Source organism: Ovis canadensis, chromosome 2 (assembly GCF_042477335.2).
Source record: "Ovis canadensis isolate MfBH-ARS-UI-01 breed Bighorn chromosome 2, ARS-UI_OviCan_v2, whole genome shotgun sequence".
Classification (NCBI taxonomy): Eukaryota; Metazoa; Chordata; class Mammalia; order Artiodactyla; family Bovidae; genus Ovis; species Ovis canadensis.
This window is the reverse complement of record NC_091246.1, coordinates 175,036,270-175,059,485: the sequence shown is the minus strand read 5'-3', so window position 1 is coordinate 175,059,485 and position 23,216 is coordinate 175,036,270. Positions and strand designations below refer to the sequence as shown.

The 23,216-nt window shown below is 34.0% G+C and overlaps 1 protein-coding gene across 1 annotated transcript in view; it reads right to left on the bottom strand.

Moving 5' to 3' along the window:
* The window catches only part of LRP1B (LDL receptor related protein 1B), a 1,961,274-nt gene that overhangs the window by 575,393 nt on the left and 1,362,665 nt on the right, over positions 1-23,216 (bottom strand). The window contains exons 38-41 of the mRNA XM_069573760.1: positions 17,439-17,565; positions 17,152-17,303; positions 16,729-16,853; positions 14,836-15,204 (exon numbers count right to left, since the gene is read on the bottom strand). Coding sequence (XP_069429861.1) covers positions 14,836-15,204; positions 16,729-16,853; positions 17,152-17,303; positions 17,439-17,565 — 773 coding nt within the window. The remainder of the gene's footprint in view (positions 1-14,835; positions 15,205-16,728; positions 16,854-17,151; positions 17,304-17,438; positions 17,566-23,216) is intronic.

Below are 23,216 nucleotides of genomic sequence, written 5' to 3'. Positions count from 1 at the left end.
CATGTCATCTGGAAACAGTGATACTTTTACTTCTTTTCCTATTTTGATTCATTTATTTCTTTTCCTGTCAGCATTCTCTGACACCTGTGGCTAGGACTTCCACAACTATGCTAAATAAAACTGGTGAGAATGGGACATCCTTGTTCCTGAAGTTAGAGGAAATGCTTTCTGTTTTTCACCCTCGAGTATGATGTTAGCTGTAGGTTTGTTGTATATTGTTGTTGTTGCTGTCCATTCACTAAGTCATGTCTGACTCTTTGCCACCCCATGAACTGCAGCATACCAGGCTTCCCTGTCCTTCACTATCTTCCTGAGTTTGCTCAAACACATGTCCACTGAGTCGGTGATGCCATCCAACCATTTCATCCTCTATCACTCCCTTCTCTTGCCCTCGATCAATCCCAGCATCAGTATCTTTTCCAATGAGTTGGCTCTTCACATCAGATGGCCAAAGTATTGAAGCTTGAGCTTGTGCATCACTCCTTCCATTGAATATTCAGGATTGATTTTCTTTAGGATTGGCTGGTTTGATCTCCTTGCTGTCAAAGGGACTCTCAAGAGTCTTCTCTAGCACAAAGTTCAAAAGAATCATTTATTTGGCACTCAGTCTTCTTTATGATCCAACTCTCACATCCATACCTGACTACTGGAAAAACCATAGCTTTGACTATACTGTCCTTTGTTGGCAAAGTGATGTCTCTACTTTTTAATTTACTGTTAGGTTTGTCATAGGTATTCTTCCAAGGAGCAGGTGTCTTTTAATTTTGTGGCTCCAGTCACCATCCAGAGTGATTTTGAAGCCCAAGAAAATGAAATTTGCCACTCTTTCCACATTTTCTCCATCTGTTTGCCATTAAGTGATAGGACTAGATGTCATGATCTTTATTTGTTTAATATTGAATTTTAAGCCAGCTTTTTAACTTTCCTTTTTGACCTTCATCAAGATGCTCTTTAGTTCCTGTCTGCTTTCTGCTTTTAAAGTAGTATCACCTGCATATCTGAGATTATTGATATTTCTCCCAGCAATCTTGATTCTAGCTTGTGCTTTATCTAGCCCAGCATTTCTCATGATGTATACATACATAAGTTAAATAAGCAGGGTGACAATATACAGCCTTGACATACTCCTTTTCCTATTTGGAACCAGTCTGTTGTTCCATGTCCAGTTCTAACTGTTGCTTCTTGACCTGCATACAGGTTTCTCAGGAGACAGGTAAGGCATTCTGTTATTCCCATCTCTAAGAATTTTTCTGATATGAAGAACTGAGTCATTTGAAAAGACCCTGGTGCTGGGAAAGATTGAAGGTGGAAGGAGAAGGGGATGACAGAGGATGAGATGGTTGGATGGCATGACCAAATCAATGGGCATGAGTTTGAATGAACTCCAGGAGTTGGTGATGGACAGGGAGGCCTGGTGTGCTGCAGTCCATGGGGTTGAAGAGTTGGACACAACTGAGCGGCTGAACTGAACTGAAAAATTTTCCATAGATTTTTGTGATCCATACAGTCCAGGGTTTTAGTGTAGTAAATAAAAAATATGTTTGACTGGAATTTTGCTGCTTTTTCTGTGATCCAGTAGATGTTGACAATTTAATCTCTGTTTCCTCTGCTTTGTCTAAATGCACCTTGTACCTCTGGAAGTTCTTGGTTCATATACTGCAAACGGCTAGCTTGAAAGATTTTGAGCATTACCTTGCTATCATGTGAAGTGAGGGCAATTTTACAGTTGCTTGTACTTTCTCTGGCATTGCCTTTCTTTGGGACTGAAATGAAAACTGACCTTTTCCATTCCTGTAGCCACTGCTGAGTTTTCCAAGTTTGCTGGCATATTGAGTGCAGCATGTAACAGCATCGTCTTTTGGGATTTGAAATAGCTCAGCTGAAATTCCACCACCTCCATTAGCTTTGTTCATAGTAATGCTTTCTAAGGCCCACTAGACTTCACATTCCAGGATGTCTGGCTCTAGGTGAGTGACCACACCAATGTGGTTATCTGGGTCACTGAGACCTTTTTTGCACAGTTCTTCTGTGTACTCTTTCCACCTCTTCTTAATCTCTTCTGCTTCTGTAAGGTCCTTGACATTTCTGTCCTTTATTGTGCCTGCTTTGACACAGAATTCACATATGTCCTTGCTATGTCTGCCAACAGCTTTTATGACCTCAAAGATGTTGAATCTTATTAAACTTATAATTTGGGGCACATTCCCACAGTTATGGAAATTAAAGTTTACCATCATGAAAATTACTTTTCTCCCTTTATTTAAAGTAATTTATGTCCACTAATATTTTATAATTTTCTCCACAGAAAACTTGTTCATCCTTTGTTTTTTTTTTCCTAGTTTAAGTGTTTTCCTTAATTATATATCTTAATTGTTTATTGAATGTAGGGAAACCATTTGACTTGACTTTAAGCAGTGTTGTTTTTTAAACTGCTCTGGTTGGCTAAAACAAACCATCAGAATGAATCCTATAGAAAAAAAAAAGATATTATTGTGTAATACTGAAACATATACCAAGTCATAATGTGAAACACAAATTTTAGTTCTTAGTGTAGATTATGGTCAGGTTTGAGGGTATAATTTTTATGTATTTTTGGTTTGTTTTTCAGTGAGCATATGTAGATGTACTGTTACTGATTTCATGTCTGAAAAAAATCTGTTTCCCTTCATTTTGAATAACAGTGTAATCAGTTATAGGATTATACATTTCCTTAGTGGTGTGAATATATTTCTAACGTTGATTAGAAGTCTGCTTGAATTCAATTGTTGTTTATCTGTAAACAGTCTGTCTATTCCTTCCTGTATTACTTTAAGCCCCCCCCCCACCTTTTTATGATTCTCTGAAGTTTTATTACCGCTAACTTAATTATATTATTATTTTCAGTGCTCGGAGGGAATATTCAATCTAAGGACCCATTTATTTCTTCTTCTCTAGTAAACTCCACCATTGTTTCTTGGAATGTTACCTTTCTCTCCTTCCTTCTCTTCTTTGTCCTTTGTTAACCTCCACTACCTAACAACTTACCTTTCAAGTTTTACAACTACTCTTAGTTATTTTTATTCTTACTTGTATATTAATTCTTCAGCAATTATCATCCTATTTGTTCATTCTCACTTTGACTGTTACAACATAAACTTTATTATATCAACTAAGATATCTTTAAAATTTTTCATTATACTGACCATTTTTTCAGTTCTAAGATTTTTAGTTGTTTTCACTCATTTTAATTGTTATTTTTCTTGTATAACTTTAGCCTCTTTAGTTTCACCATCACTTTTTATGGACATGTATTTCTTTTCCTCTGATGAACTAAAATTCTATAAAAGTCTGCTTCTAATTGTTCTATTATTTGTTTTCATTCATCTGCTGATCAGTATCCTTTTTTCTAGCTGTCTTTCTTTAAAATACATTTATTGTGGAATTTGAATTTGCAGACTCTCCTTAAGTAAACTAGTTATTTTTTAACCTCTCTTCTGACACTCATTGCTTTTAGCTTGTTGGTTCAGTTGCTTCCACTTGTCCTCTGGGCCTTAAGCTGCAGCTCTTTTCTTACATAATTCACTTGGATTTTTGTTCCACAGGGCATATGAGAACTTAACCTACAAAAAGAACGGTGTTAGTGTTGGTCACAGGATTGTTTCTGTATTCTCCAAGCCTCTAAGGTAAAAACTTCACACAGGACAGTGGTCCATGAAGGAGATGGCATGGTTTTACTTCAGCATTATTTTCCTATGTGGTAGCCTCACCCCAGGCTCTAAACTTACTCCTGTTCCTTTATAGGATCCATATTTTAAGGGCTCATAAGTCTGATGCTTCAATCATTCTAACTGGTTTATATTTCTGTTCTGTTTATTATTTAAGGAAAAACTTGTTTTTGAAATTATCTAATTTTTATTATGTTATCAATTATGCTATGTTTTAAAGTCAGAGATAACCTTAGTGTTTAAATTTTCAATATCATATTGACCATGATAGTAGTAGCAGTGGTCAGATAGTAATAGCAGACAGTAGTCGTCAAGTGGTCTTGACTCTTCACATATAAAAAGTAAACTATGACACTTTCCTTTACCTGTAACTTTGAAGTCCAAGCGGTTAAAAACCAGACCTTCTCATCTTTAGTTGCCCATACCTAATAATCTGTGTCACACTTAAAGCAGGTAATACACACATTTAATTTGGTGGCTCTTTCCATACTACCTTTTATACCTCAGAGTAAAAAAATTCATTCTACATGAATTGAAAAGATAAAGGACAGCCTTCATTCTAGTCTTTCCCTGTATTCAGATATATAAAGGATATAAATGTAAATCTGATTTGTGAAAGTATTTAGAGCTCTCTTTAAATACTTAATGAATTTATTTTTTTGGTAAAAGATGCAACAAAATGAAATGTGTTATTCCAGATTTATCAAAATAGGATACCAACAAGGTAGGAAGAGTCAGTTCATCTCCTTCCACAGACACACCAAAATTACAACTACATGTAGAGCGACTATATCTGAGAATGATCTGAACGCTAGTGGAATGGATTTTCTACAGCTATGGGTATAAAGAAAAGCTCCATCAAGACAAGAAAAAATAGTAAGATGGCAATCTAATTAGAACCCACACAGCTAAAGTGGTGACACACAAGCAGGAGGAATATCATGGTTGCAAAGGGCTCTAAGTGTCACACCAGCCTCCCCAGCCTCAGGTACTTGCATTGGAAAGAAGAACTCTCATAACACCTGACTTTAAAAATCAGTGAGGCTTATGTCCAAGAGCACTGAAGGGTTATGGGAAACCACGACTTGGCTTGCGAAGAGGCTGTGCACACATTCACTCATTCTGAGCTCCAGCGCAGCGGCAGTAGCTTGAAAAGTACCTAGGTCATACACTAAGGAGATATGTTGACTGATTTCACAGCATGTGCCAGAGTAACAGGAATCTTTTGGAATTTTTGCCAGGTACAGAAGTGCTGAAAGGCACCATATTTTTCAACTCTCTTTCTACCCAACCTGACCCATTTCTGTCATTCTTCATCAACTCAGCTATAGTGCGCACCTGGCCCTAGTGTTCCCAAGTACCAGCCCTATGCAACTTATTCAATTTGGCCAGTGGCTCTCTCTCTCTCCAAAACCTGGAAAGCTGCTTTGGCTGAACACCTATCAGATTGCCCACAACAGCTGGAGTCAGAGGTTATAGCCAGTTGGCTCAGGGGCCAACACCATCCCCAGTGCACCTTCAGCAGTTATACCCCAAAGACAATTGGAAAGCACACACTGCTTGACCACCTAATTCTGGTAAGCAGAGGGGGTTGTGTCTCTGGGCCAAACAAGACACTTTGTACATAAGTCCACTCTTTCAAGTGTAGGAGACATAGCTAATTTATACTGAAAACCTAGAAAGAAATACAGTTAGGCACAAAGAGGAGACAGACATCAAATGAAAGTACAAATCAAAACCTCAGAAAATAATCCAAACAAAACAGAGATAAACAATTTACCTGATAGGAAACCAGAAAAAACAAAAAACAAAAACGGTTAAATAGGCTCACCAATCTTGAGAGACAAATAGATGAACTCAGCACTTCCACGAAAGAGAAAGTTTTTTAAGTGAACCAATCTGAACCAAAGGATACATTAACTGAAATAAAAAATACAAAGAGGGGAGTCAATAGAAGATTAGAGGATGCAGGAAGGACTCACAATCTGCAACGCAGATTAGTGGAAATAACCCAATTGGGAGAGCAAAAGAACAGATAGTAATGTTTTTACAAATAAATATATTTTAAGAGATCTCTGGAACAATACCATGCAATACTATGATTTGTATTATAGGAATTCAAGAAAGATAAATAGAAAGGGATAGAAAAACTGTTTGAAGAAATAATGGTTGAAAACTTCCATAACCTGGAAAAGGAAACAGCTAGCCAAGTCCAGGAAGCACAGAGAGTATCAGACAAGATGAACCAAAAAAGACTCACACCAAGACATGCTATAATCAAAATATCAAAAGTTAAAGAGAGAATCTTAAAATCAGCAAGAGAAAAATAAGTTAGGAAACCCACAAAGACTATCTATTTAGTGACCTTACAGCAGAAACTTCACAGGCCAGAAGGAACTTGCTTGATATATACAAATTGCTGGGGGATAGGAAAAAAAAAAGAAAAAAGAAAACTTCTGATAAGAATACACCAGTGGTTATTCACAATTAAAGGAGAGATACAAAGTTTCCCAGATAAGCACAAATGAAAAAAAAAAAAAACAGTTCATCACCACTCAGCTGACCTTATAAGAAATATTAAAGGGGCATCATTAAATAGAAAATAAAAAGGATATAATGAAAAATAAGAAAAAAACTAGAAAAAAATCCTACTGGTAAATCCCAAACATGTAGTAAAGGTAATGGATCAACTACCTATAAAGCTAGTATGAAGATTAAAAGACAAAAGAGGCAAAAAAAATTACATCTAAAATAGAAAAGCAACACACAGATTATAAAAGAGGGGCAGTAACAGTGTACTACTTTTGGAATGTGCTCAAATATATGCAATCATCATCCTTAAACGTATATGTAGGTTGTTAGATATGAACCACATGCAAAAAATTGATAATACATATATAACAAAATAGAGAAAGAAATACAAACATAACACTAAAGAAAGTCAACAAATTACAAAAAGAGAACAAGAAGAAAGGAACAAAATAATCACAAAACAACCAGAAAATGACTACAAAAGAGCAATATGTACATAGTTGTCAAAAATCACTTTAAATGAACAAAAGGCTCCAGTTAAAAGACAGTGTTGCTAAATGCCTACTAGAGAATCATATATGTGAAGATTCACAAAGTGAAGGGATAAAAATTATATGCTATGCAAATGGAAACAAACAGAAGGTGGGGTAGCAATATACTTTAAAACAAAGATTTTATCAAGGGAAAAAGGAGGGCATCATGTACTGAAAAAGGGAGATTAATCAACCAAGAGGCTATAATGCACCCAACATAGCAGCACCTAAATACATAAAGCAAATAATACATAAAAAGAGAACAGTAATACAGTAGGAGGAGGAAACTTTACCATAACTACTTACATCATTGAATAGATCAGCTAGACAGAAACTGGTGAGGAAACATTGGGTTAAATGACATATTAGACCAGATAGATTTAACTAGAGAACATTTCATCCTAAAACAGCAAAATACACATTCCTTTCAAGTGCACATGGAATATTCTCAAGGATAGATCACGTTAGGCCACAAAACAAGTCTTAATAAATGAAGATTGAAATTATATTAAGCATTGTTTTCTGACTGCAGTATTATGAAACTAGAAATCATTTAGAAGAAGAAAACTGCAAAAAGTATACAAACATGTGGAAAACAAAGAACATTCTTCTTAATCAGTGGGTCACTGAAGATATTTAAGAGAAAAGAGAAAAATATCTTGAGACAAATGAAAAGAAAAGCACAACAGTCCTAAATTTTCAGGACGGAGAAAAAACAATTCTAAGAGGGAAGTTTATAGTAAAGGTGTATGCCAAGAACCAAGAAAAATCTGTCTAGCCTTACAAGTAATAACACAGAAATAACAAAGGATAATAAGATTACTTCAAAACATATACCAACAAATTGAACAACCTAGAAAAATCGATAAATTCCTATCAATATACAATTTTACAAGACAAACTAGGAAGAAATAGAAATTTTTAATAGATCAATTGATAGTAACGCAGTTGACCCAGTTAAAAAAAAAAAGCAGGGTTTTTTTGTTTTTTGTTTTGTTTTGTTTTGTTTTTTGCATCTGTCTCCTCAGGAAGGGCAATAAAGGTGAAAATAAATGTGACCATATAAAACCAATAAGCTTTTCTTACAGTGAAGGAAACTCTCAACCAAATAAAAAGAAAACAACTGAACAAGAGTACATATATACTTTGATTAAGCTGTTTCCAAGTTACCACTATAGAAATGGGATCTGTAACACACTATGGCATCTCTTAAATATTATCAAAATAACATAACCAGAGGTATCTTCATAAAACAGAAATCCTATTAAATACATGCCTTAAAGCTTTCCATTGTTTTCCCTTTATCTACTAAAAAAGTTGAAACTCAACATCTTAAATATTAGTATATCAGTGATCACTGTACCATTTTCACAATAACTAAAGGGAGAAGTAACTCAAGTATCCATAAACAGATAAATGGATAATTAAAATATGTTATATACATACACGGAGAAGGCAATGGCAACCCACTCCAGTACTCTTGCCTGGAAAATCCCATGGCCGGAGGAGCCGGGTAGGCTGCAGTCCATGGGCTCGTGAAGAGTCGGACACGACTGAGCTACTTCCCTTTCACTTTTCACTTTCATGCAGTGGAAAAGGAAATGGCAACCCACTCCAGTATTCTTGCCTGGAGAATCCCAGGGATAGGGTCGCACAGAGTCGGACATGACTGAAGTGACTTAACAGAAGCAGCAGCATATACATACAAGAGAACATAGTTCAGCCATGATGAGGCAGATGAACTTCTGGTACCTACAACATGAATTAACCTTCAAAATATTATGCTGAGTGAATTACAACACACAATAAAACAAATATTGTATGACTCCATTGATATGAAAAATATACAATAGCCAAATTTATAGAGAAAAAAATAGATGAAAGCTTACCAGAGAATACAAGGCTGGGGAATGGGGAATAATTGCTTCAATGAGGTATGTCTTTAAAGAGAAAGAACTGTTTTGGAGATGCATGATGGTGAGGGTTACACAATACTATGAATGTAATTGACATCACTGAATTGTTCAATTAAAAATAGTTGAAATGGATCACAGCCATTCTGACTAGTGTGAAGTGGTACCTCATTGTGGTTTTGATTTGCATTTCTCTAATAATGAGTGATGTTGAGCATCTTTTCATGTGTTTGTTAGCCATCCGTATGTCTTCTTTGGAGAAATGTCTATTTAGTTCTTCGGCCCATTTTTTGATTGGGTCGTTTATTTTTCTGGAATTGAGCTGCATAAGTTGCTTGTATATTTTTGAGATTAGTTGTTTGTCAGTTGCTTCATTTGCTATTATTTTCTCCCATTCAGAAGGCTGTCTTTTCACCTTGCTTATATTTTCCTTTGTTGTGCAGAAGCTTTTAATTTTAATTAGATCCCATTTGTTCATTTTTGCTTTTATTTCCAGAATTCTGGGAGGTGGATCATAGAGGATCCTGCTGTGGTTTATGTCTGAGAGTGTTTTGCCTATGTTCTCCTCTAGGAGTTTTATAGTTTCTGGTCTTACATTTAGATCTGTAATCCATTTTGAGTTTATTTTTGTGTGTGGTGTTAGAAAGTGATCTAGTTTCATTCTTTTACAAGTGGTTAACCAGTTTTCCCAGCACCACTTGTTAAAGAGATTGTCTTTACTCCATTGTATATTCTTGCCTCCTTTGTCAAAGGTAAGGTGTCCATATGTGTGTGGATTTATCTCTGGGCTTTCTATTTTGTTCCATTGATCTATATGTCTGTTTTTGTGCCAGTACCATACTGTTTTGATGACTGTGGCTTTGTAGTAGAGCCTGAAGTCAGGCAAGTTGATTCCTCCAATTCCATTCTTATTTCTCAAGATTGCTTTGGCAATTCGAGGTTTTTTTGTATTTCCATACAAATCTTGAAATTATTTGTTCTAGTTCTGTGAAAAATATGGCTGGTAGCTTGATAGGGATTGCATTGAATTTGTAAATTGCTTTGGGTAGTATACTCATTTTCACTATATTGATTCTTCCGGTCCATGAACATGGTATATTTCTCCATCTATTAGTGTCCTCTTTGATTTCTTTCATCAGTGTTTTATAGTTTTCTATATATAGGTCTTTAGTTTCTTTAGGTAGATATATTCCTAAGTATTTTATTCTTTTCGTTGCAATGGTGAATGGAATTGTTTCCTTAATTTCTTTTTCTACTTTCTCATTATTAGTGTATAGGAATGCAAGGGATTTCTGTGTGTTGATTTTATATCCTGCAACTTTACTATATTCATTGATTAGCTCTAGTAATTTTCTGGTGGAGTCTTTAGGGTTTTCTATGTAGAGGATCATGTCTGCAAGCAATAAATGCTGGAGAGGGTGTGGAGAAAAGGGAACCCTCCTACACTGTTGGTGGGAATGCAAACTAGTACAGCCACTTTGGAGAACAGTGTGGAGATTCCTTAAAAAATTGCAAATAGAACTACCTTATGACCCAGCAATCCCATGGCTGGGCATACACACCGAGGAAACCAGAATTGAAAGAGACACATGTACCCCAGTGTTCATCGCAGCACTGTGTATAATAGCCAGGACATGGAAACAACCTAGATGTCCATCAGCAGATGAATGGATAAGAAAGCTGTGGTACATATACACAATGGAGTATTACTCAGCCATTAAAAAGAATTCATTTGAATCAGTTCTGATGAGATGGATGAAACTGGAGCCGATTATACAGAGTGAAGTAAGCCAGAAAGAAAAACACCAATACAGTTTACCAACACATATATATGGAATTTAGAAAGATGGCAAAGACGACCCTGTATGCAAGACAGCAAAAAAGACACAGATGTGTATAACGGACTTTTGGACTCAGAGGGAGAGGGAGAGGGTGGGATGATTTGGGAGAATGGCATTCTAACATGTGTACTATCATGTAAGAATCGAATCGCCAGTCTATGTCTGACGCAGGATACAGCATGCTTGGGGTTGGTGCATGGGGATGACCCAGAGAGATGTAATGGGGAGGGATGTGGGAGGGGGGTTCATGTTTGGGAACGCATGTAAGAATTAAAGATTTTAAAATTTAAAAAAAAAAATAAATAAAAATTAAAAAAAATATATAGTTGAAATGGCAAATGCTATGTTTTACATAGGTTTATCTAATTTTAAAAACTGATAGTGGAATATAACAAAAACTATTGAATGGTACACTTTTAATTACATTTCAATAAAAATTTTAATACTCTTTTCTTGACAAACCAAATCCTTCAATATTGGACTCCTCTTTAGGACGCTAGCCTCTTCTCACACCATTCATGCCGTACAACCCATATTCTAATCATACCAAATGATGTGTCACTCCTTGTCTACTCTTTGCTTTTCCATATATTTACACTTCAAATTTTCGGAGCCTTTAGTCTAGAAGAGTAGTTTGCAATTATTTTTGTTCTGAGGACTTTTGCACTCTTAAAAAATATTGAAGACTCCCGGAAAACTTTTGTATGTGTGAGGTATTATCTATTACCTTGTTAGAAATTTAAACTGAAAAGTGTTTTAATATGTAATAATATATTTTAAAAAACAAAATGATAGGATACTAATATAAATACCATCATCTATGAAAATAGCTGCATTTTTTAAATGAGAAAAAGCAATGTTTTATCATTTCATCAGTGTGCTTAATGACTGGATTACTAGAATACAGCTGAATTCTCACATCTACTTCAAATTTGTTGTGTTATTTTAGTTGGAATTTATAAAGACAATCCAAATTCACACAGCTACAGAGGTGAAAAAGGAAGGAGGGTTTTAATAGCCTTTCAGATAATTCTGAATATCCTTTTATAGTACAGAACATGGAAAGCGAAAGTTACTTAAAGATTAGATTCAGTGTAGAATCAGAAACCATAGTGATGAATGTTTCATACTCTATTGCATTAAATTCATTGGTCTATCATATACTCGTAATGGATCATTTACCCAGGCATGATGTTACCATGTCATTAGGAAAATGTTGGTTCTCTGAGTTGCACATATTTTCCAAATGTTGACAATTTCAGTATGCAACAACCCCCCCCAAATTGCTAGTAATACCACTACCCATCTCATCAGAAAAGCCCTTAAGTATTGGGAAACTATCAAGCTTATTATAGTAGATACAATTCTTCTAAAATTTTAATTTTTACACGAAAGCTTGATTTTTATTATTTGCAACAAATGTAGGTTATTTTCCTTGAAATGATATACTCGTTGTATTCAGTCTGCCACACAACCAGGTCTGAATAATCATAGTTTGTCTGTTCCTCATTCAAGTCAAAAATAATGTCAGTTAAAAGAACCATGGATTTACATAAAGACAGAAATACACAGTTTCCTTTAGCAGCCGTTGGACTTAAGAATGCAATAGAAGTTCCTTATTTGTATTTTATCACAGAGTATAAGAGGTGTAATCTGAAGGATTAGGAAAGATTAAGATTTAATAAAATTTTTTTTTTTACCTTTTCTTCAAGGACATTCTTAAGTTAAACTGGCTTTTTTTTTTTTTCCTGCTATTAAGTGGCAGTGAAAAATATAATCACTACTAGTACTGTTTGGTGCTGCTGTCTTGATTAATGCTAAGGTATCAGCAGTTTAGCCACAATGATTTTTCCACCATTGGTGCAATTTTTAACACTGTAAAAAAGGCAAATATCTATTATTATTATGAACATATTTTTGATCACCTAGATTCCTTGACTCAGTTCAGTGGTACCCTCTTCCCTTCCCCAGACAGATTATTTATTCTCTAGACCTTTAGTATCTTAGAGACTCTATTAAATTTCAATAGAAATTTAGTTTTTTAAATTTCAATAGTTTGTTTACTTATAGTTTTCTTCTTAAGCTGTGGCTTCTATGTTTATACCCAAAATGTCCAACAAGGAATCTGGAGCACAAAAAATGAAAAAGTTAATAGATTACATGTGCAACATGAGCACATTCAACTAAATTGTATTAGTCTAAGAAAATGGAGGGAGGACCAAAGAGAATTATAAACTTCATAGAGATATAACTAAAGAATCAGCAACTCTCAAATGTCTGAACTCTATGATCAGTATATTTATAGTCGTATCTTCATATTTACACACACACTAGAAGGCAAAATAGCATGAATATACCATGCTATATGTATATTTGTGCTAGAATATACAAATTGCTATAAAACTATCCATAAGTATGGTACCCTACAGAATAAAGAAATAATATTTTATATTTGTATATACTTGAAAGTACACACTTGAACTGACTTGGAAAGGCTGAGTCAGATTTGAATAGACCCAAAGGATTTTGAGGATATTAAATGTTGAAAGAACAAAATAAACTATAGCAGGCTTAGCATGGGATGGTAATGTATAATAGAGTTTGACATAAAGTATCTATTTTTCACATGCATAAAATATATGAGTAGATACTGGATCTCTCTAGTTATCTCTCTAGTTAATATATATTTATATTAACATAAGTTGACTCTTTTATCTATTAGCTATATGATAGTAAATATTATAAAATAATTATTGTCAAAAGTGAGGGAAAATAGGTCTTTTTCATAAGCAGTTGATGAAATTATATATTCATGTAGTCTTCTTGAAAAGAAATTTGACCAATTATAAAAATAAACATTGATTTTGCAGTTCTATTTCTAGGATTCTATACAAAAGCAATATTCACATGTGTGAAAAAATATTTATGTGACATTCACTGTATGTAATAATAAGACACCAAAATAACCTAAATGATTGTCAATAAGAAAATGGTTAATGTTGATGTATGGCAAAACCAATACAATATTGTAAAGTAATTAACCTCCAATTAAAATAAATAAATTTATATTTAAAAAAAAAGAAGATGGTTAAATAAATTAGTTTACCCTTAGTACAGGAGAGATGGGCTTCCCAGGAGGCACTAGTGGTAAAGAACGTGCCTGTCAGTGCAGGAGACATAAGAGACTAGGGTTCAATTCCTGGGTCGGGAAGACCCCCTGGTCAAGGGCATGGCAACCCATTCCAGTTTTCTTGCCTGGGAAATCTCACGGACAGAGGGGCTTGGTGGGCTCAAGTCCCTAAAGTCGCAAAGAACTGGACACGACGGATGTGACTTGGCACACAGACACAGGATAGATAGAGGCTTTCAAAATAACGAGATAGAGCCTTATATACTTAAATGAAAGCTCTTAAAGATATATTCTAAGTGAAAAAAAGCAGGTGAGTATTGCATACAGATCATTCCATTTTTGTAATTACAAATGAAACACATACCTATAGAAAATTCTGGAGGCATGACAGCTGTCACAAGTAAGTAAATGAAATTGATGTTGCAGTGATGGGGCAAAAACTTCATTTAAAATCAATATTACTGGAACATTTTACAATAAATTTATGTATTACTCTGAAATTTAAAGAGTAATGACAAAAGATTGACCTCAATAAAGTAAAATTGGGAGAGTAAGGAATATATGGAAATCACATAGAGATGTTAAATGAGGAATAGGAAGATAGTCCCTGTAAAGTTGGATGACAGGAAGATGTTTCTCTAAATTATATAGATAATTCATACAATATTACATTTGAGTCCCATAAAATATTAAAATGACGTCTTATAAAATTTTAGAAATGTCTTAAAAATGTTAATTCATTAGTTACATTCTCTCATCAAGAATGTTATATACATATACATGCACACAAACCAAAAATAATCTGATATTTGAGAAAACAAAATTCACCAAATATAATTAGATAGATATCCATAAAGCTATAATTTCTCCCATTAGAGGAAAATAAAATTAGTAAGTTTTATACTAATGAAAATTATTTCCCATGAATTTTAATAAACATTATAAAGGAATATATTGAATGTTCCATGATTAGAAGCTAATAATCATAATATTCATGCTGTATATGCTAAGCAGTTAATTGCTTCTTTGACTTTTGGGGGTTTGGATGATATATTTGCACTTGTTTTAGAATAAAAACTCTAGTAAAATCTAATCACTATATGCAATCACCACTCTAATTTCTCTACTACTCCAAATGATAGCCGTTTCCACTAAATTATTAAAAAAAAAAGTTGTACTTACTTTCAACAATTACTTGTCTGTCTTCCCAGTTATCTTTAATAAGCTGTATATTTCCAAAGTGTGCATCACTGTAGAAGATTCGGTTGGTACCTTTTCTCTGATTATAGTCAAAAGCCAAGGCTATGACATTCTTGAAATAACGTGGATTTTCATATGGCCTTATTGGTGAATTTAAGTTGGTTTCATCAGAAAGATGTATACTTTTTAATATTGTTCTCCCTGAATACAGCAAATAGCCTTCATGCCTTAGGCATGTAACTCCATCTTCTGCCAAATATCCATGGGCACAAGCACAAGTTCTCCAGGAATTTCCTCGATAAAGACAGAGCTGCTGACATCCCCCATTGTCCTTGGCACAAACATTGGTCCCTAGAGAGAAGAAAAAGATACATAGAAACATTGTGCTTTTGCTTTTGTTTTCTATATAGTTTTTTCTTAGAAACATATTAAAAATTAACATTGAATCTTCTGGATTATTTTATTCTTAATTTTAGACTGGTCAGTAAAAAATTCAAACACTGTAAAGTACTATTTTGTGGTGGTTTTTTTTTTTTTAAGTCACTCTACTTTAAAATATCAGATTTATAATTTCACACTCTTCTGCTCCCCTCACCATCTAAAGAGAATTATTTAAAAGTTAACCTTAATCTGTTAGTTAAATACATAACTTTTTTGAAACTTGATACTGAGATTACAATAGGTTTCAAGTATTGTAATCTTTGGAACAAGTACTAATTCACTCAAAACATGAACTGAGTTCACCAAGAAAAACAAAGAAGCATTACCTGTGTCTATGAAGTATATAAGGTATCAGAGAAACTTATGGTCCCAATGTTCCTAACATTCTAAGTATACTGGGCATAAGTTTTTTACTCCAGCTTTGAGTGAGCGTATAATATGCTATTAAGATTTCTATGTCAGACTAATTTTCCTCTATGAATCCATCATTGTCTTCAAAACAATTAATGTTATATACCTTTGTTTGATGTCAAGAAAATTATAATTTATTTTAATGGACACTTAAAATGATTATTATCTTAATGGAAGTGATATTAAAAAATATCTAAGTCACTGTCATACCAATTTAAAAACATTTTCAAGAAAAATGCTTTAAAGAAACATATTTCAAAGAAATGATGACTGTGGACACATTTCACACTAATAGCAACCTTCCAGAGCCATCATCACTTTATATATTAAAATATAATCCAACATGAAGATAACCTTTTGGTCCAAGTAATGCAGCATGTTTGGTCAGTTCTAAATAAAATGGAAAAAACATTTTGGCTGCTTTTTGCTAATATCCTAATTGTGCTTTGTATGCTGCTGCTGCTGCTGCTGCTAAGTCGCTTCAGTCGTGTCTGACTCTGTGCGACCCCATAGACGGCAGCCCACCAGGCTTCCCTGACCCTGGGATTCTCCAGGCAAGAACACTGGAGTGGGTTGCCATTTCTTTCTCCAATGCATGAAAGTGAAAAGTCAAAGTGAAGTCGCTCAGTCGTGTCCGACTCTTAGCAACCCCATGGACTGCAGCCTACCAGGCTTCTCCGTCCATGGGATTTTCCAGGCAAGAGTCTTTGTATACTTAGGTTAAATATATGTATTTATCAAATGTTTCTATATTACTTGGTCTAAACCTGTACTGAAGACAGGCCAAATGTATACCATGTCCATATACATGCACTGTTGAGGCAAAAATATTTATCCGTGAATGATTATAAGTTAATTTCATTAGGCTATCATATGATTTTTGTTAGAAATTAGGGGGTAAAAAAAAGAGGGTCTTGAGGTTTGGGACTTATAAAAGTTAATACCTAAGTTAAGTTTGATAATTAAATGTTAAAAAAATAAGAGAAAAAAAATAAAATGTATTGATAATAGAAGAGCACTGACCTTTCTCTCTTACTCGGTTAAAGATTTTAACCTCCTTCAGGTTGACTCCAAGACCTGTTCTCATGGTTACGGTTTCTGTGGCATCATTCTTGTGGCCCCTTCTGATGGACCCATTGGCATGTGCTCTGCCAAGAAGTTGAACATACATGATTAAAAATCTTTAACTAATTCAAACCAAACCAGCTATTTAACCTGAAGATAACAGATGGCCCAGCAGAAGGGAAAGAAATCAACATTAGTCTGTGACATTGAAACGGTTGAACCTGGAATAGCAAGAGCAACTGCCTTTTTTTGTGTAGAAATTACATGGTTCTGTGAGATTTTTTTGTGACCTTGCTAAGAAATGGCTAATCCTACAAGGGTAAAGCAACTGACACTAAAATAACATTTTGAGACTCAAATACTTATGAAAAAGTAAATTACCTGTCAGACCAGTAGATGTAAGCCCCAAAGACCGCAACTGAAAACATATCCACATTGCTCCCTGACAGCACCATCTCACGATTCCCTCCAGTCTCAAGGTCAATTCTTTCTATCTTGTCTGTTCGAGCATCACACCAGTACAATTTATTTTCCTAAGATCGATTAAAAAGTAATATTACAAGCTGTTTTTTATTAAGTGTTTTACAAAGAAAATAAGAGAAAACTAAAAATGGAGTAAAGCAAGTTTGCATTTAATGCAGTTTAAACACTTAAGACATCCAACAGACCTCAAAGTCAATGGAGATACCATTTGGCCATGCTATTCCCATGCTCACGAGGACAACCTTCTCTGAGCCATCTAAGCGAGCCTTTCCAATGCAGGGCATCTGTCCCCACTCAGTCCAGAACAAGTAGCTGAAATGAAATTGTAGATAAATTCAGGTAAACACAAAAATGTATATTATTAATAAAAACAGCAATAACATTCATACTAACAACAAAAATACCTTTTACAAATAAAGGTATGTATGTATTTGTTTGCAACAAAATAATTTTTATTGTAAAAAATTAGCTATTCATAGAAATTACTAGGAAGAATTTCCAAAATAATTTGCTCCTGTTTTTGACATGACAAACATCATTTCCTTCAAGAAGCCATCTATGTTCTGATTTTTCCACCATACACTTTACTTCATTTTGTGAATTAGAATGGCAAATTTAAACTTGTATTTCTTTACAATTTTACTTTTTATTCATATATCTGGGTGCCATTAGATGTTAAGCACAATGAGGACAGAGATCTTTATTATTCACTGTTATATCTATAGCACTAGGTAATTTATGAATGCATACACAAATGCAGTATAACTTTCAATTCTGTCCATTTAGATTGTTAAATGGCTAGCTATTCTAGTTTGCGTTATATAAATTATCTCGTGATGCTATTTTAAAGCATGAATTCAAACAAAGCAAACCTTATTTTAGTAATCTTGTAATGTAATATGGAAGGACTGTGGAAGAAACTAAAATATAGAAAGAAAATCCAGACAGAATACGTAGAAATAAAACATGTCAATAAATGAAATGTTAAAATACAGAAGGTACATAATCCATGTTTTCTTTCATTTATTCTTTCAAGAAATATAATATTTATATTACAATACAGAAATTCATGCTTTCAGGTAAAACAGATCTATTCTTCTGAAGTTATGCCCAGTGAAACTTTATTCAGCTGTCATATAATAGCAGTGACTAAAGTTTAGAAAAATATGGCAATCATTGACTTATTCACACAAAAGAGTGTGTACTCTGTGCATATTTGTTATGACCAACCTAGATAGCATATTCAAAAGCAGAGACATTACTTTGCCAACAAAGGTCCGTCTAGTCAAGGCTATGGTTTTTCCAGTGGTCATGTATGGATGTGAGAGTTGGACTGTGAAGAAAGCTGAGCACTGAAGAATTGATGCTTTTGAACTGTGGTGTTGGAGAAGACTCTTGAGAGTCCCTTGGACTGCAAGGAGATCCAACCAGTCCATTCTATAGGAGATCGGTCCTGGGTGTTCTTTGGAAGGAATGATGCTAAAGCTGAAACTCCAGTACTTTGGCCACCTCGTGTGAAGAGTTGACTCATTGGAAAAGAGTCTGATGCTGGGAGGGATTGGAGGCAGGAGGAGAAGGGGATGACAGAGGATGAGATGGCTGGATGGCATCTCCAACTTGAAGGACATGAGTTTGAATGAACTCCGGAAGTTGGTGATGGACAGGGAGGCCTGGCGTGCTGCAATTCATGGGTTCGCAAAGAGTCGGACACGACTGAGCGACTGAAATGAACTGAACTGAACTGACTGATATAAACAATCATACACAAGAAGAGAAAGTGAGACTGCATATAGAAAAGATCTATGTTCACATTTTGTATTTCTCCATGAAAATACTAAACTATATAAAATATGTATATTTCCTTTGTACGTATTGTTTTGATTTATCTTAAAAGTTGATTTCTGCCCCCCCGAGAATGCTGTATAAAATAAATGCATTGGACTTTTACAACCAAATTGAGCTATGGCTGGAATCCCAAGTATATTAATCCTGAAGAAACTTTTACTCATATTTACAAGCTCTATAAATCAAAAAGGGAAAACTTTGTAGCAAGAAATCCAACTATTAATATTTTACTGATTAGATCTAAGTTGAAGCAGGCATGATGATACCTATACTTGTATTAAAATTATGAGTTTTAAGTCTTTAAGGGACATTGCATTAAAAATTATTTAAAATTAATATTTTAACTGAGAGATAAATGTGTTGCATCATTTAATTTTTCAAGGAGAAATGTTAACATTACTAATGTCATTAAAATGACTAGTCAGTTGTTTGTTAAGATGGGAAGAATGTTATACTGTGAAGGAAGCATTTTAGGCGCCAAGACAGATGTGCTTATTTATTCAATATGATTCTTGTCATATACCTCTAATATACTACAGAGTTAAAATATGGAAGGAAGTGAGTATAATATACATTTTATTTAATAGTAAAATGCTTTCAAATGTACTAAATGACTAACAAAATATTATATCAAGTGAGTAGGTCAAATCAGTCATTTAACATATTAAATCTCACAACTATAGAAACTGCAATTCAGAGAGTTAATGATCATAGTCACATGGCTGATAAGGGAACTGCACACAGGCTTTATTAACCCAAGTCTGTACTTTCTTCTCTATGTTGTCTTGAAAAATACAAATATAATACAACAAAAATATCAAATGTTATTTTCCCCTAGATATAAATATAGCAAAGATCTCCATACTTAAAACACAAAACAAAATGTGAAAAAAGTCTTAGTCTTAAAAATAAGTCTCTCCTTCTTTATCCCTTGTTTCCTCCTATTTTAAATTTGCAAAACTTCATGCAGGAGGCTTAGATGAATGGCAACAAAATTAGGAATTAAAAAATATTCAAAATAAAACTGTCTTGAATACAGAGTTTATTCAATTTTCAGTAGTAATTTGACAAACTGCTACAATATAGCCAAATAAGACAAAACTGACTGAAGGCATCACTTTTGTGGCTAAAATATTTATCAGCTTAATAAAACTAAAAGATTCTACACCCACCAAAATTAAGCAACATTTTATGAATGTCAGGCAAATAACAACTGATTTGCTCATTAAACTGAAATGGAGAGTACAAAATTAACACCTTGAAAACCTCTGGGAATGATAAACCAAATGTAGAGAAAGAATGCTACTTACAAAACTGAAGGGAGAAACTTATGAATAATTTAAGAGAGCAATTTACATACATGTGTTTGATATATTTTTAATGAACATAGATTCTTCATATCTAAATGTGATATCTAGCAATGGGAAGAAATGAAAATTGTTTTCACTGGTTTTTGAGACTCCATGGAAATTAAGATTCAGTGATAGCATTTCAAATTGATATCATCCCCATATGAGTTCAGTTTTGCTGTAGTGAAGTGTTTGTTGATTTATATGATACAACCAAGAAAATTGCCTTTAGAGTATTAACTTGGTTGATCTAGCCCTGAAAATACTTTTCAAGGCTATCTCAGATCCAGAAATTTTTAAAATTGTCAAAATCAAATGCTGCATTTACAAAAGACATTTCTCTGGATAATAATTTGTTTTACAGTGAAAATACCCTCATTCACAGAGGCTTACAGTTACAGAATTAAAAAACAGATTTTTTTAAAAGACATTCAAAAGTGGTTTGACATAGTATAGAAACACTATTAATATCAGAAATCTTCATAACACAAATATCCCTATTGTCTTAATTAGACATAGAAGTTCTTTACAGGAATATGTGCAAAGAATACATATTACAAGTTTACTTCCAATTAACTTTTGATATTTCAGTAATAGGTAGAAGACTATTGGGTAGAGTTGAGTCCTCAAAGGTTTTTAAATTTATAATTGTAGTGGTCACAGAATTAGTTTACACACAGGTGTGTTAATAATGGAAAACAAATATTTTTACACAGCAATTAGATTCTGCTGAAAAATATACTTGTAAGGTACTATAAATGTTTTTGAATAGTTTCAAAAAATATTTTGGTGGAAATAAGGCTAACAGGAAAACTAAGCTCAAAATTTGGTTGGGAAAGAATAAAGGAATATGAGTAAGAGAAGAATGAACATGTTTAAATTGTTACAGACATAGTATTAAACATGATTCTTATATTTTAAATATATGAAAAATAGTGAAAAGCCTCTAATTTGAATCAATCATTTTCTTTTAAGGTTCTTTGACTCTTTCCCTGGAGCATAGATCTGGGTTGCAATTTTTACAATAAATTTGCTCTTTCCTCTAGTCCTATCCTTTCCCTAAGAGAATATAATATAGATACTTTATCAGATATGCTGGAGAAAACCTGAAATAGTCAAAAATTGCCATGCTGGTACAAAAAATGAGTATCACATAAATCTCTTAACATAAGCAGTTGGTTGAAAAGAGAATCAAGAATGTCACTCTGTCCTCTGCTAGAGTGGAGTTCAATATTGTTGTTAGTTTATCTGTAAAAATAAGAAAGACAAAAGCCCTAGAGGGTTTTATATGTCAGGAATAGTAACTGAGCAGTATCACTAGAATCACTGAAAACACATGCTAATTGTATGCCTCATAGGACAATATATCTGTCTCTAACTTCATGCCAAAGCACAAGCAAAATAATGAAGTATTGTCAAAGTTTCAATCCATTTCATGAATATGTGAATTGACATCCTTCATCCTCTATGAGGAATACGGTATATTCCTCTGTTCCTTAGAGGGATTATTCACATTCCTGTTGTCTTCATTTGTGCGCAATTTTTGTTTTGACAAAGTGTTACATGCCAATCCCAAATCACTTTTTATGTGTTACTATTTCTTAGAGGCTCCTGAAAGTGTAAAAAGAATGCAACCACAGATACTGGAACACTCTGCTCAAAGAAAGAGAGTCTAGAGAGAATATAACCTTGAATACTACTTTCTAATTTTTTATAGTGGTTCGGTGGATGATTCTCAAAAGTATTCTTTCAATGCAGTCATTCACTCATTCAGCAAGGATTAAATAGGTATTTATTAAGTGCCAGGAACTGGTAAGAGATGAATTGGACTCAGTGACCCTTATGAAGGTCACTGTTTAATGGCAGACACAAATGGGCAAATAAAGAATTACCTGAGAAAAATGTTAACAGGAATGCTTAAAACTTGCTAGTTTTAAGTCTCTATAAGTCATGAAAGTAGGGGCTTCAATACAAAAACTGGGCAAGTGCTATGGTGAGAGAAGTTGTCTTCCCCATAAACAACTTCAGAGGTGAACTTTCTAAGCAAATAAAGATACAGGCCATCTTGGTTGTTGTCTCTGTTTCAACTTAGAAATATTTTTATTATTTCTTAATATTGAAGACCTGTTTCTTCAGGTGTTGTTCTATTATTTTTTATCATTAAGTTTTACATTAGATTCCTTCTTGACTTTTCAAGGAAATCCAACCAGTCCATCCTAAAGGAAATCAGTCCTGAATATTCACTGGAAGGATTGATGCTGAAGCTGAAACTCCAATACTTTGGCCACCTGATATGAAGAATTGACTCATTTTAAATGACCCTGAAGCTGGGAAAGATTGAAGGTGGGGGGAGAAGGGGATGACAGAGGATGAGATGGTTGGATGGCATCACCAACTCAATGGACGAGTTTGAGTAAACTCTGGGAGCTAGTGATGGACAGGAAAGCCTGGTGTGCTGCAGTCAATGGGGTCACAAAGAGTCAGACACAACTGAGCAACTGAACTGAACTGAACTGACTTTGCAATATTAAGTAATTATATAAAACAGTTATGTGTGTGCCCAGCCAACAGTGGAGAAATATGGAGAAAAAATCTTTAGAAAAAAACATTCCATTGCATCTGTAATTCCATAACATGTTAGGTTTGTATTTAATTCCTTATTTTATGTATCTATTTATACCCTGCCTTATTTCTCATCCTTTCATTTTAATAAATATGTATATATATATGTGTATATATATATATATAAACATATTAGTTTGTATTTAT